Source organism: Taeniopygia guttata, chromosome 1 (assembly GCF_048771995.1).
Source record: "Taeniopygia guttata chromosome 1, bTaeGut7.mat, whole genome shotgun sequence".
NCBI lineage: Eukaryota > Metazoa > Chordata > Aves > Passeriformes > Estrildidae > Taeniopygia > Taeniopygia guttata.
Window position 1 is genome coordinate 84,932,329 of NC_133024.1, and position 15,213 is coordinate 84,947,541.

General features: G+C 37.8%; 2 protein-coding genes across 3 annotated transcripts in view; one reads left to right on the plus strand and one right to left on the minus strand.

The window, feature by feature from the left end:
• Positions 1-3,492, plus strand: part of UNC50 (unc-50 inner nuclear membrane RNA binding protein) — a 26,979-nt gene extending 23,487 nt beyond the window's left edge. For both annotated transcript variants that reach the window (XM_072932485.1, XM_072932480.1), the window contains one exon: positions 915-3,492. Coding sequence is in view for 1 of the 2 variants with exons in the window: in XM_072932480.1 (XP_072788581.1) it covers positions 915-952 (38 nt within the window). In the remaining variant the exon portion in view is untranslated. The remainder of the gene's footprint in view (positions 1-914) is intronic.
• The window catches only part of MGAT4A (alpha-1,3-mannosyl-glycoprotein 4-beta-N-acetylglucosaminyltransferase A), a 76,776-nt gene that overhangs the window by 18,478 nt on the left and 43,085 nt on the right, over positions 1-15,213 (minus strand). Inside the window, exons 6-12 of the mRNA XM_002196722.7 lie at positions 14,777-14,823; positions 14,103-14,216; positions 13,410-13,485; positions 11,874-11,988; positions 4,386-4,516; positions 3,696-3,803; positions 3,108-3,301 (exon numbers count right to left, since the gene is read on the minus strand). Coding sequence (XP_002196758.5) covers positions 3,108-3,301; positions 3,696-3,803; positions 4,386-4,516; positions 11,874-11,988; positions 13,410-13,485; positions 14,103-14,216; positions 14,777-14,823 — 785 coding nt within the window. The remainder of the gene's footprint in view (positions 1-3,107; positions 3,302-3,695; positions 3,804-4,385; positions 4,517-11,873; positions 11,989-13,409; positions 13,486-14,102; positions 14,217-14,776; positions 14,824-15,213) is intronic.

Consider the following 15,213-nt stretch of genomic DNA (forward strand, 5'->3'; position numbering starts at 1 on the left):
AACAGCAAAGTGGATTTCAATAAATATGTAAAAATCTGAGGGAACAGAAATTCAATATTATTTATCTTTACAATGTAGGCTGTCTTGAGCATTTAGAGAACAGCCCATCCCTTTATTAAAAAAAAAAAAAAAATCCAACCAATCACAACCAAACGTATCTTCAACACAGTTAAGCATTTTGTTTTTAAGATGAACTGCCTTCTATCTACTTTTCTTCTCAAGGATTTTCTACTGAAAGAAATGTATCTATTTTCTTACTGCAAAGGATGAGACCCTAGATTACTATTAAGGGACTTTAATGTTTTGGTTGGAGAACTTTTGCTTGGAAAGAAGTTAGAAAACTTCAGTACAAGAGCTGTGACTGAAGTAAGCGTTAGAATATTTCAATTTACATGTCCCTGTTCTCCAGGTGTGGTTTAGAACAAGCACCATCTATTTGACTGCTCAATATTCAGCAGGAATTTGCCAGCCAGGTCTTGCATAAAATAGGCACAAATGCTACTTTCTGCTCAGTGAAGTGAGCTCAGTTCTCAGTTTAAGTTAAGAGATCCTTGACAGTGTTATCCCTGACAATATTCTCAGATCTCAAAAATTAAATATTTAAAGACTTAATGAAAGCTAATTAGTGAACTGCAGAAAATTCAATTTCAGTTCAGCGAAACATTTGGGGTGGAAAAGTAAACTACAGGAACAAGTCAGTGCTCTGTCACAGTGCAATAGATGTGCTATTTATTTAGTCAGAGCTGTGGTCAGTATTTCCATTAAAAAACTTCTCCATCACAAATTTATTACAGCAGTTACTAAGCAGTTACCTCAAACTGACTTGGCAGACATAATTTGCTTTAAATTCAAAGAGCTCTTCTAATACTTAAAAGAGAAAAAAAAAAAAAAAAGCCTGCTGCATCTTTTCACAGACACAAGATTGCTACCAAACCTGTGTTTTCTACTCTGAATTCCACCATCAGATGCATTTCCCCACCAGGTAAGTCTATCCAATGCTTGGTCCATTTTCCTTTTTCTGTGTTTCAATATGCCAGTCACAGTTTTATTCTTGATTGCTTCAGTAAGCATCCTTGAAATATCAGGAAACTCCCCTGCTCTACTAGACCTGCACTTGCCAAATTCTACAGCTGCTGCTCAAGTTACACAGACAAATCGAAACAAGTCCCCAATAATTTGAAGTTACAACATCTGCAAATTTAATTAGTCACTAACTTCAGAAAGGTAAAATACTCTATTTTTGAGGATGCTGTGGCCATAGAAGCTAAAATGGCTTACAATGATAGCTGAATAGGTAGCATCATTCAAACTTGTGGACTTTCTTTGAGGAAGCAATAAAATGCAACCTGTTTCCTGTCTTCTAAAACTAAAATGCATTTCTTCAATAAATTAAAAAAAAAAAAAGGAAAAACCAAAAATAACAACCCCCAAATCAAATATCCAAATAAAAAACCAAACCAACCAACACAAAAATCCCCAAACAAATCCTACAAATCAATAAACCTCCACAAAAACCACACAAACACAAAAAGCCCCCAGAACAAAGAAAACTAACCAAAAAAACCCCAAAAACTACCAACCCCCAAAAAAACCCAAAACAAATCCCCACAAACAAAAGAAATTCCTAACCAAACAAGACCCTGAAAAACCCCACTTCTTCCCCTGCGAAAAACAAAACATAATCCTCTACAGCAAAGGCTATTCTTAACACACCAGGTGGACATAACTACCTTAGGCCTGGCTACAATTTTCCAGGGCACAACAATGAATATTTTTTTCTCACCTTTTACAAAGATAATTAGTACTTTCTCATTCCCCTAGTGCCCTTCAGCATTAAGGCAACAGCATAAAGAAATTTATTTTTTCAAGTGTTGGCATAGAAAAAAATATTTTGCCTTTAATCCAAGGAGGTATAGCAGTTATGCTCCTCCACACATGCATCTTGAAAAGCTAACCAGGGAAGTCTTTCAAAGCATAGCAATCAACTGGGAGAGTAATCTGACATCTCAAACAACCTTGAGTTTCATAGGTCAGACTAGTTTGGAACAACATAGTCACAAGGGAACTACTATCTTCACTGTTGTTCTACGTCAAGGTGAAGACTCAGCCTTTGATTATGTACCAAGGTACAGAAGTTGACTAATTGGATTTAGTTCAGGACAGCAAAACCGTCTCCTTCACAAGAAAAACATCCAGTCAAACTGATTCAAAGAATCTTTGTTCTACCAGGCTATAGGTATTTGTCTAAAAAAAAAAAAGAAAAACCACATAAGGCATGTGAAGTAAGGAGAAAAGGAATCCACTAACATAGCAACACTTAACTGGACATTAAATAAACCATGTATTTTGTAAATCTTGAATTACTGTGTTGGTGAGACAGTAGACAACAAAGCAGCAAATGAGTCTCAAGAAAACTAAAGGATGACTAATCTCTACAGTGCTAATTACCCTTGATTACCCTTAATTAATCTGACCAGTAGTTGATAAGAAGTCACCTGTAGTCCTCCATCAAATCTCAGCTATTTCTATTTTGAAAGCACACAACCCCTTTCTTTTTTGTTGCATTTTATATTTGTTAAACAGGTCAGCCTGGAATCTTAGCACAGTGACTTGTTTCAAGCCCTAAAGCTATATCTTAAAAATACTGTCCTTCAGAATCCCCAGCTTTCAGGTCTGGGCACATCCTTAACAGTTCACCTTATATGCTCCAGCAAGATTTCTCATCTGGACAACCAAGGGACCAAGGCCACAGGGCACAACACACTGTACCACATGCCATGCTGCACAATTGCTCTGTAATTAGAAACAGACTAACCAAATACAAATAGGACTAAATTGGCTTCTTTTAAATTCTCTGCATCAGAGAAGCACTGGCTTTGCATTGCATTTTTCAAAAAGGTTCCAGATTAAATGAAAAAGAAAATTTAAAAGACAAAATTTACCATAGTAAGAGAATCAGAGGGAAGACAGGGATCACTGTTTCAGCTGAAGTCCAAATGTCCTACGCCATTTCACTCTAGGTTATAATGATAGCCCCAAATTCTACCTTAAAACATTCTTGGCACAAGCAACTTTATATATGAGACCAGTAGCAAGTAATTACTAACCTTTCTACATTGACTGGCTTGTCAAATTTAAAGAGAATATAATCTCCAGCAACTGGTGTGACAGCCCAGAAAAAATCTTCCCCTACGTAGGTTTTTTCTAGCGTATGCCCCTGGTAGACTTTTAAAGATGTCGAAACCTCTGCGGGTGGATTCACGTGGATTTTATGCAGTAATGGTTTCAGGAAGTCTTTATCCTAATTGAAAGACAGACAAACATCATGCTCGTCAGACAACCTCATTTATTATGTTCCTTTCCCAGGTGGGTACACTTAAAACAAACATTGGCATAAAATGGAAAATTAATGCATTACTCATTTTGGGTGCATCAGATCTTGTACTGCTCAGTAATATGGACATGTCATTAAAGTAGAAAAATTAGAAAAAATATCCCCTAGCAAAAATCCACATAAATAAGCTGGACTAGCACTTCTTCTGCTTTATAGTAACCAGCCTGTAACAGATTTAATCCCAGCTGGAGCAATATGCATCATGCTTGAAAATGCAAGACAACAAGAAATGGCCTATTTTCTCCACAATGTTTTTCACTTAATCAGCCTGCTCTGTAAAAGGTAAATATTGTCTACTAACTGTGAGTTTCTGGATCTTCCCTGCTAGAGAAGAGTGGAGGCCAACATGCTGGAAAAGAGAAGGCCTGAAGCGTATCCGTAGGTTAGATTTCTGTCGATCACAATGTTTCTGAAACGGTGGGGGGAAAAGGTAAGGGTGGGATAAAAAACAAAAACAAAACAACACATTAGTAAAAACCAACAAAAGGTAAGAACCTAGCCCTATTTATCCAGCTCTTCTTGTTTTCATTCCAGAAATCTACCACGACTGCTGTGCAAATGTAATACTGTTCAAGGTCCTTGCACAGAACCTGTTTAGCAATGGTGTCTCTTGAGAAATGAAGGACCAAAATATGAAGTTTATTACCCATTTGGAACTTTCTCCAAGACTGCTATTCAAGCAGTGACACCCTGCAGAGCTTCTCCAGTGGTTAAATGTATAATTTTATTTTAAGTCTGTTACACATAGAATCTAACTAGAGTTTTGCTTTTTATCCTTACTACGCCCATCTCCAAAATCTGAAGCAATAACAGCAATGATGCCCCTGAGAACTGTCCCTCTTTCTTTTTGAGAGAAAAATCTTGGCAGGAAGAAGTACTCTTCCAGAGCATGCAGTAACCATAATGTACACTAAGCTGGCTTTCAGCTCACAAAAATCAACTCATTCATCAAAAAAACATTTTAGAAGCTTTATAATAAAAACAAACTTACAGCATCTTTCTCAGGGTTACACACTTTTACCCAGAGGATATGGTCCAGGAGCCAATCAATAGGTTTCTCCTTATAAAACATAAATATGAACTCTACAATAAGAGTGATATCTGGAGACTGGAACATTTTACCTGTGGGTGACATTAAGAATAACTGAAGTTACTTTAGATTAGCGATAACACTGTCTTTTGAAATCAATGAGATAGCAGATGATTATATTTGTGCCAAGACAAGAAATATTAGCACTGAACAACTTGAAATTTCAATGTTATGAGAAGTTCCATACCTTTCAACTAAATAAAATAGCTATTCAAACAAGAACTTTGTGCTATCAAAATATTCAGTGTATATTCAATGTACCACAACACAATCTCCTTAGAAATAGAAATTGTCAGTTTGAAATATTAAGAAAAAGAAGAGTTATGGATTGGCATCTGTTATTCCCCATGTCACATGTAAGTTCAAGCACCTGAGACAAGGAGTATTGCAAGTGTTATCTGCCCAGTCACACAATTTCAGCTTCTGCAGGTACAGAAAGCAGAGGTGCAACACCTAGTACTAACTTCAGAGCCTTCTGGGCAGGAAATCAAAGGGAAAGAAGGAAGCTACCAGAACATATCCAGAGACAATGCAACTCAAAAAGAGACATCCCACAGTGACCAGAGGATTTTTCTGTAGTGCATAGGCCATCAGCAGGACTTCTGGGTGGCACTGTGCAAAAGGATTCTTGGAAATCCTGCAGACTGTGAGGCTTAAAGGAGGCCTTTGCAAAAGAAGGAAACTTACTGTTGATGAAGAAGGTCTATATAATATCAATGTGAGCAATCACCTACGTGGTTGTGAAATAAACTTCTCTGGCAGTAGAGGTGTCTGAAGAGAAAGGTGGCCAGTACACGGGGCTATTGTATCAATCTGGAGGCAGCACTTGAAAAAGATGCCTTGTATGAAAAAGGAGTAACACAGCTGGGAGTGGGGCAGTCCAAGGCTGAAGATAGAGTGACGAGTGCTTGTACCAGGGACTGCACTAAAGCATTGGAACAAGCTGCTGAGGGGAATGCTTAAGGCACTACCCCTGGAGGTATTTAAAGACATGTAGATGTGGCACTTGGGGACATGGTTTAGTGGCAGATTTGGCAGTGCTCAGTTAGTGGTTTGACTCAATGATCTTTGAGGTCTTTTCCAACCAAAATGATGCTATAACCACATGCCAGCTAAAATCCCTAAGGCAGTTCCAGATTTCAAGGCAGATTGAGAAAACATCACCAGGTTTGCAGATGAAGTCTGGCGTCTCGCTAGGTTACAACAAGAGAAAGCAAGGAAGAAAGAATCATGTAACAATGAATCTCTCAGGAAGACTCTGGCTGAAGTGATTAATTTCTGCAGATATTGCTGAGATGTGGGCAGTGCTGGACTAAGGGATGGGCTATTGGGGCATGTGTGCACCAGTGGATCAGAGTCCAGCAGAAGCTCTTTTCCAATTCAAGTCTTCTGTCTATCCACATTTTGGAGTCCAACACACAGCACCCAGGCACAGGAAATGTTTTGAGGATTTTTTTCCACTTGTGAAGAGGCCTCCATAGGCTTTCTAAATAACAAATTCCACAAGTGGTAGAGGTTCTAATACTTTCTCCTACTCTTAGGAAAACCAGCTGGAGTAGATGTAGAGAGGAGATCACTAGAAGAGCCTTGCCCTTTTCAGAAACCAGGTCTGATGCAATCTCTTTTCTTTATGACTTTGGATTGGAAATCGGATTCTTATCAAACAAAACCAATGCAAGAATACTCAATGGAAATTCTGAGAGGAGTTTGGAGGTGTCTCAGACTACATCATCATGCCATGCAACAAATATGGAAGAAGCATCTGACTAAAGTACCAATTATTTCACCTGTTAGAATTATTCTATACTCATTATAGTAGACAATTTACACACTGGGGTGGAAAAGTAAATGTGATAAAACATTAACTGATTTGACATTGCTATATCAATGTTGTCCCTTACAGAAACTTTTCATCTAGCCCTTTGCAAAGCAAAATATTGTCATAACTTTTAAGTTGCTGCTGCAATGAGGTCCTCACATAGGTATCTCCTCATGATAATACTCTGTAAATAAAATTTGAAACTCCCGCTACACAAGGGACAATTGCAAGGCTTTATTCTTAAGACATAAGAAAGATGTTATTTTTATTAGTACATTGTTAGTATTTACACACTATATTTTCACATTGTTTAACATTATTTGTGGAAGTAAATATTTAAAAATGGGTAGGAAACAATCATATGATTAGTTAAATGTTGTGTGAAATAATCATGCAGAATAACAGCTTTCAGCTTGTCACACTTCCAACTAAACAGACCCCAATTTTCCTGGTGATTCATCTCTGCCTACTGCTTTCAATGGCATAGGGCAGGAGAGGAGAAAAATATGGTAAGCCCTAACAAAACACCAGCTAAAAAATGGGACTAATCAGATGTTTCTGGGATTATTATGGGATTGAAACTATCATTTCTAGGTGACAGCTGCTGAGGCAGTCTGTCAATCACATCTGTTTCCATATGATGTGCACCTTTCCATGCGGTGTCAAAAAGATGCACAATACAATGAGTCAGAAGACAGAAATATCCCCACAATATTGCCTTAATTTCAATGCATCTTCCAGGATCCATACAAAGCCATGATGCTCTAGAATCTCTTTATTCTTCTACCCAAGGACAACGCAGAAGAATTTTCCTTGTCTCGGCTCAGAGGCAGTTTCCTCTAGGCTGGCACTCTACCTTCCACCATGAGTCAACCAGCCCAGATCTGGGCAATAATCTAATTGCCATGGTGATGTCACAGGACACAGCAGGGAAAAACAAACAAGCTAGCAAAACCCAACCAAGCGAGCAAGCCACTCTGACACATCCAAGTGCAGCTAGTCAGAATAAGTGAGGTAAGCCAGCTGTACCTGCACTGGCATCTTTAGACCCAAGCAGCCTCCCTGATTACACTCACAGCACCATGGAAGTATTCAACAGTGGAGACAAAGTCTTCTCACATTAATTCCTAATGAACATTGGAGCAAAGGTGAACAGGAAGCACCCTGATCCCAAGACAAGCCCTTGTCTTCCTTCAGTAACCAAGGACAGACATCCCCATACCACTTTCTGAAATGCTGTCACCACCTTCCACACTCAGGTTGGCACAGTCTGGCCCCAGCCCCTCGTCCCTCTGAATAAAATTGCCTCACTCATCTGTCATTTCTGTCTCAGGACACCACCGGCACAGCAGTTCTGCCATGGATCCATGCCCCCTTTTTTTCCATCAGAACAGTCTTTATACAGCCACTCAAAATCAGAGCTCTGCAGTGAAGTCTCTGGTTAAACAGGTCTTCAAAGCTCTGGATTCCTAACCAGCCAAAGGAAATGGAAACTAGCATATGAGGAAAGTGCTGTGAGCCACAGAACCACTGAGACACCACCCAAATCCAACCTAGGGACCGCCCACTGGCCATGCCCAATATGCAGTCCAAAATCACCAAGGCAAAGAGACCTAAGCAAAACACTGCAGTGAACACACACTGCCTCTAACTGCAAACTCTCTGAAAGAATTGAAGCAATGGCTCATCTTGGACCATGTTCATGCACTTGGTACAGTACATGGGAACAGACATAAATCCAGGATACTCTGCTGACAAAACTTCAGAGCTTTTGGATTCTGGGTGCATACAACCTACCATTGTGAAGAAACTTCAAAATCTGAAAGAATTACGAGACAAAGGTAAAATTTTGCTCCATAAAACACTAGAGATACAGAACTGAAAAAAAAAAAAAAAAAAACCCTGTGGAATCAGTAAATTTCTGATTTACTATGCCCTGACAAGACTTCTATTAATTTTCAGTCCTTTTAAAGGCCATCCTTAGTCACTTATTCTTGGTGTCTCAGTATTTTGCTGGCAAATACATGGCACACACAAAATTAAACACTTTGTTTTCTAGTTCTCCAAACTGCCAATACCTAAATAATTTTAATTCTTCCACATGAGCATCACTAATATTGAGTCTACACCAACAATAATTTTACACCTGCAAGCACATATTCTTGCTCTAGCTAATGTTTTCAATGCTTTCCCTGCTAATGATATGCAAATTGCTGGCATTAAAACCAGAATCTCTTTGAAGTTATTTAAAGCTCAAATGTTTGACTTGCTCTAGTCTTTCCCAAACTCCAACAATGTGCACAGCTTGAGCAAAACTGCAATAGAACAACTTAAAATAATCAGAACAGGCCTTAAAACATCAGGGCACAATAAGACTCAGAGGAACTGTATAAGACAACCAAAAGGCCATTTCAGACCACTCCATTAAATGTTTGTGACAGCTGGCATTATAGCTACAAGGATTGCAGTTCCTCTGGAAAACACTTCAGCTAGCAGGCAGTTGGAAGACAAATCACTACTCCTCATAAAAAGCTAGTAGAACTTTCCTACATTAAGTCACAGGTCTCACAGTGCAAGCAAGAATCCAGAAGAGTAAAAGATACATTTCCTTCCATAGAGCTCCTGAAGGAAACAGCATGCATCTCACCCATTATTTATTAGATACTTGACAGCACTTAAGACTATGCTTTCAGGATTAAAAAAAACCAAAGGAAGCAACGTCTGTTCTGTGGCAGAGGTGACAGAATTCTATAATCCTGCTGTCAGCCTAAATAGCTACATTTGCCACTTCCTCATGTAGCACTTGAATAAATTAGATTTTCAGTTCAGAAATACACTATGACAAAAAATCCCACATTTTTACCTTGCAAACTTGCAAGCTAAACAAGGCTTCCAACAGCTAACAGTGAATCAGCTACACCTCTCCTTTTGAGAAATTATTTCTAAATCAGTAGCATCTCGACAACAGTTGCCCAGATAAGCTGTGGATGGTCCATCCCTGGAAGTGTTCAAAGCCAGGCTGGATGGAGCTCTGAGCAATCTGGTCTAGGGACAGGTGTCCCTGCCCTTGGCAGTGGGGTTGGAACTATATGATCTTTAAGGTCCTTTCCAAACCAGGCCATTCTATGATTCTATGAATTCAGTGCTCTACATTCTTTCTTGGACTTCTACACATAAAATTGATCCCTAATTACAAAGTACTGTTGCTCTTCCCAAAGGTATCTGCATTACCAAACTGCCACAGTATCATTCTGCATCAAGATCCATAAAGGGATAGCAGAGATGAGAAAAATCTACATTACTTGCATAAAATTTCCAAGCAATATATGGTTATAGCACACCAATGTGTATACCAGAGCCAAAAATTTTAGTTGCTCTTATGAATACTAATTTTTCGCTCACAACTTAAAAACAGGATAAGTAGCTATATTTGAAGAAGAAAAAAAAAATTCTAATTTAATTTTCTAGGTAGAAAAGCAATGTTAAGATCTGTTCCATAGATAAATGCATCTGAAATTCTACTGTTATCATCTAGTTAAAAGGAGGCAAACAAATATGATACAAGGAACAAAGAACGGGGATGCAAGCAGCAGGAGCTAACAACTAAATTTAACTACAGCTATTTTCTGACCTCACACTGCCCAGAAGTATACAGACAGTACAGAAAACCAAGATATTTTTAAACAGTTGTGCTTTTGATTAAGCCAAGTCTCAGTATTAAGAACCATCTACCTACCCCACCAGGCTTAAACACTGTGCCCTCTACAACAGCACAGAGAACAGAAAGGAGGGGGTGAAATACAAAAATACTAACCAAGTTAAGTGACCTGAAATACAACTGCATGGGGTAGACAGCATACATCCTAAAATGTAAGCTGGTTTTATGCACATTTGGTTTTATGCACATTTTGTGTCATTCTTAAAAAGTGGCAATTCGTAAGCGAGTACTCTCTATACTAAATCAGGCAAATGTAGAATTTACACTTCAAGTGTAATTAGACTGGAGCTAAAACTCAGATTGTGGGCTGAGTCTGGGTTAGTGTTTAACTGTTCAACAGTAGAAAGTCTTATCAAATGCTATATTCAACTAGTCCCTGCCAACACAAAACAGAATGTTGCAAGGAGTTCCTCACCAATGAGAGGTTTATTTAGGGCAAGATGTCAGTAATTTAAATTCTTATTTAATTATTAAATTCTTAATTTTCCATGCTAAGCAGCATAATTTCCCATTTCTCCCACCCCTATGGTCACAGAACCAATTTTATAATTATTTCAGCAACAGTGTTTTTCTGATGGTAGCCCAAAGCAGTTATGTGATGGCCAGGTGTATAAGGAAACTTCACAGTGCCCATTTCCTTTCCTCCTCCCCGCGGTAGGTTAAACTGGCAGGCAAGTCTACAAAGTACCATTCTGTACCCTAACATAGCATATAGGAGGGATAATTTCTGTTTTCCTTTCTACTCCAGGAACCTCTGAAACCTCCAAAGTCAGGGAACTATTGCATACCTGATGCTGAGCTGGAAACAGGACAGCATGTATTCAAGTGCAAACATTCTCAGTTCTCAGTACAACCATTACGGGCCACTGAGCTAAAAATGAAGCAATTCTCTGGCAAATAGATCCAAAGGAAAGAGAACAAGAATTTCCAAGAGAATGACAGAACCTAGGGCTGCACTTTTATCTGTTACACGTAGGATTTTCTTTCTGTTCTGAACTCAACTTATAGCCTTCATATTGGAATTGTTTGTGTTGACCACAGGAATCTCCAGTGTCTACCCCAGCTTTTGATTTTTCCTTGCATATCTCCAGCTTGCTGCTTTTAAAAAGATCATGACACATCAGTGCAGTAATGAAATAACCTTTTGATTTTGAAAACCCTTCCAAACTTCTCCATCATTGCTTTTCTGTTAAGTCTAGTATCTCTCCATGAAAAGATGCCAGTGTAAGAGCAAAGAACCATAATTTCCAGAGCACCCTGACAGTCGACCCACAGCCCAAGATCCTGCATTAACTCCTCTCACTGTTGCTCATTGCAAATGACAGACTCTGACTGCATCTAGGAAGGAACAGATTGTCATAACTTCTCCTTCATGAAGTAGAAAGATGGAGATAGAACAGGTTTTGCAACAAACTGATGCTTGCTAATTCTTGGAAATTTTGGCACAAACACCAATGAAGATATTTTAGGTGGAGCTAATTTTCATGGTTCATCTTTATTTCAGTCAGTTATGTTTTAATTACATTTTGGTTTTAATGGGAGCTAAATTAAAAATAAGTCATGCCTTGCAGCAGTTTAATTGTTAGTATTTTTATAAATTAGCTTTTGGGTTAAAAAATTCCCGCTTTTCCAACAGTTTTAGTTTGCCTTCATCATACAAAAGTATATGAAACAAATAAGGGGCAAAAGCAACAACTACGAGCTAAACCAGAGTTCCTAAAAAAGGCAATGAATTTCTACTTCTTGGTCTATTTCCATTACAAAGAAGACAGCTTTGAAGTCAGATCACTATTAATTCACAGTCTGAGTATGAATGTGTTCTTTCAAACTGCAAAAGTGAACATTTTCTTACCAATGAAACCCAGCTGAGAAAATTCTAGAATCATCCAATCTTCAGAAGCAAGCTGAAGGGCAAAATTTTTTATTGTGCTGAAATAATTCTGCTTGACAACAATGTCATCTTCAAGCTAGAGGAAGGTAGAAGTGATATCAACATTAAAAAAAAGCACTAGCAAAGCTATGGAAAAAAGTACAGCTAGGAAATACTGACTTATAATATATTGCTAACACATAGCCATGTATTTCTAATGTTAGCACTGATATAAAACATAGATGCCACAGCCTGGAATAACTACTGGATCAGTCGTTCTATTTGTGGAGAACTAATACAGAATTCTTGTGGAAAAATAATACAGAAACTAGTAAGAGTCCACAAACATATCTCAACTTCTCACTTTTTTCCCAGCTTCTTTCTTCAAAGGAAAAATATCCATGAAATAATGTTAGTCTAAGTGGCATCATCAGAACAAGTTTAATATCTGTATTATTTGTACACAAATGTGACTGTTGACTCACAAATGTAAGAGCACTGAAAAAGTTCCTCCACTGAGACAAGAGGCTAAGAGACACAGTATCTGCAGAGGTAGGATTCATTTCACCTGTCCCACAGAAGCACAGGTGCATAGTACATAACCACCTAGTCCAGGCTGCAGAACTGCCAACGTGGAGTGCTACAATCCCTTTAATTGACAATAAGTTCAGGCCATTGCTGCATTAGGGATCCTGCTTCTCCTGTCCTTCTCACAGTGTAGTCATGCCCTCCCCCTTGTGCTGGCACTAATATTTGTGCAACTTTCCAGTATCAAACCAGACTGTCACATGCCATTGGCTCTGCAGCTTCCCAGAGAGCTGAGACTCCAACAGCTCTCAGAGGAGTCAGCATAGCTTTGTGAAAACTAGATGAGATGTGTGGGACTTTGCACCCCAAGGACACAGGCACAAAATCTAAATAAAGATCATTAGTGCAGTTACTAAATCTGCAATACCTGTAGATAAGACTTCTACTTCAAAGCACAAATACATGATACGAACAATTCTGTGCTAAAGTGAAGAAGAACTACTTAGCTCTGTTGTTAGAAAAGTCTTTAAAAAAAGAAAATAAAAATTCCATGTCTATACACAACAATCATATTAAAGTGACATTGCACTTTCAAAAGAAAATAAAAATAGATTTTACTTTCATTTCCACTAAAAACTATTCTGGCTTTTTTTTTATTTTATTTTTTTTTATTTTTGCCTGAGCAACTCAACAATAATTCATTTTGGAGGCAAGAAAAAACAGTAGTTAAGCTGCTTGGATTCCTTCACTTTTTTTGCTAGGCCTCTTAAGAGAAGTGACATAGGATAAATTACTTTCTACTTCAGAGACAGCTGAGACAGTATTCTCTTCAAATTACTTCCCCATATACCATAACCACCATACTTAATGCCCTCTATAAATGATGGGATCAAATTCTCTGTTCTGTGTAGGTGTTTTTGATGTGTCCAACAACATAATTTCTGGAGACTCATTTGAAAATTTGTCTCAAAAACAAAAAGAAAAATTTACCTGAATATAATAAACCCCTTTTTTCTGGGCATACATCATAAGAAAACAATAATCCAAGTTTTGTTTTGTTCTCCATCTGAAATTAAATTGAAAGCTTAAGGTTTATGAAAAAATGTTATTTCAATACAAGCTGGCAACATAAAGTAATTTCATTAAGAAGAATGACACATATTAGTGAAATGTTAGGACAGCTGGTTTTGGCACTGTGCCCCTCAGGAAATCCACTGTCTGAAAAAAAAAAGGAACAAAGCTTTCACCTTATGCTTTAATAGAGGCATCAAACTGGTTTAATTTTAACCTGACTTTGTGACAACTACCTGACATTTCACTAAAAACACATGTGCATTTAAAATGGTAATTCAACAAGAACTCCTGGGTTTTACCCTGTATTTCATGAAGAAAAACAGCAAATTAAAGAGTCCACATACAGGAATAAAAGTATATCAAAAGTCTCAGTTTTCCTCCCAAAATTTAACACTAAATGGACTCAACCAAGCATAGGCTCTGATCATGCACAGAGCAGCATGTAGCTAGGAATGAGATGGATTCACAGAGCACTTTTAGCATCCCCACACTTGCAAGAATTACAGTAAGAAAACATTTCAAGAATTCACATCCCACTTGTCGTTTTATAAACAACCAAAGTGTGGGTGTGGGAGGAGATGGGAAAAGATCTGGGGGAATAAAACCTACCTCACTCTCTCTTTTGAGTCTCCAAATGTTTCTTTCAAGTTTGTCAAGTCAGGATAGTATGTCGCAGGAGGGGCTATTACTTCCACCAAGCCAGAATTGATCTCCGTAGAAAACCTGTCAATAGAAACATCCTAAAGTCACACGAGAGATTCTGAGTCCTGTAGTTTCTGTTTGCTGTCTGTGGGAACAGTTATGGTGTCTGGTTATGAGGACTTGCTCAAAGGAGCCATATAAAATAACAGCAGCATAGGAAAAAGTATTGTTTTCCTTAGCATGTCCTTCAGAGCACTATCACCTTCTGCCAATCAGAATCAAACTACATTCTAACCATTTTTTTATGTTTTCTCAGAAACTAGTGATTTTTTTTTTTCCTATAGGTCTCTTTGAACACAGAATACAAGGCCCTAACACAGATGTCACAAATTTCTGTTCATGTTTAAACAATCCCATCTGTTTATGGTGTATCAAATAATTTAATCCCACTTACTGTTTTACAGTTTAACTGATTGAATCACTGCCTCCTAATTTGTCCTACTTTTTTGTTCAAAAGTCCAAAGCTCCACAAAATAAAAAGGCATGATCTCTTATTTCCAGAATATTTTAATTGCTTATTACAACTTGCTTTAATTTATCATCAATTAAGTAAGAAATCTCCAATTAAAACTATAACTTACTCTCTTTCCAGGCTTGCAACAACACTGTTAACATAATCAAGATCAGTCTGGGGAAAAAAACAAGCAAAAAAATGAATAGATTACTGATAGTTCTTGAGTTACACATCAAAAGAACAAAGTAAAATAAACATTGCAGGTGGCTGTCCTTGAAAACCACTTTCATTATGTAAGATATTGAAGCAATAAAAGAACGCATCACACATGTAGCTATGCCTTACCTCTAATATGAGAATTTTTTTGTATACAGGGGAATAATTATACCTACTCTTAACAGAAAATTGTTAAGACTCATGGACTTGATGACGAAATGATCGCTGAGTGTTTGTGTAGGAAGAACTTCATATTATGATTAAACAATAATAACAATAATAAATAAGAAAATACCAGCAAAGAAATCTTTCTGGAAAACAGTGCATTGAACACACACACACACACAC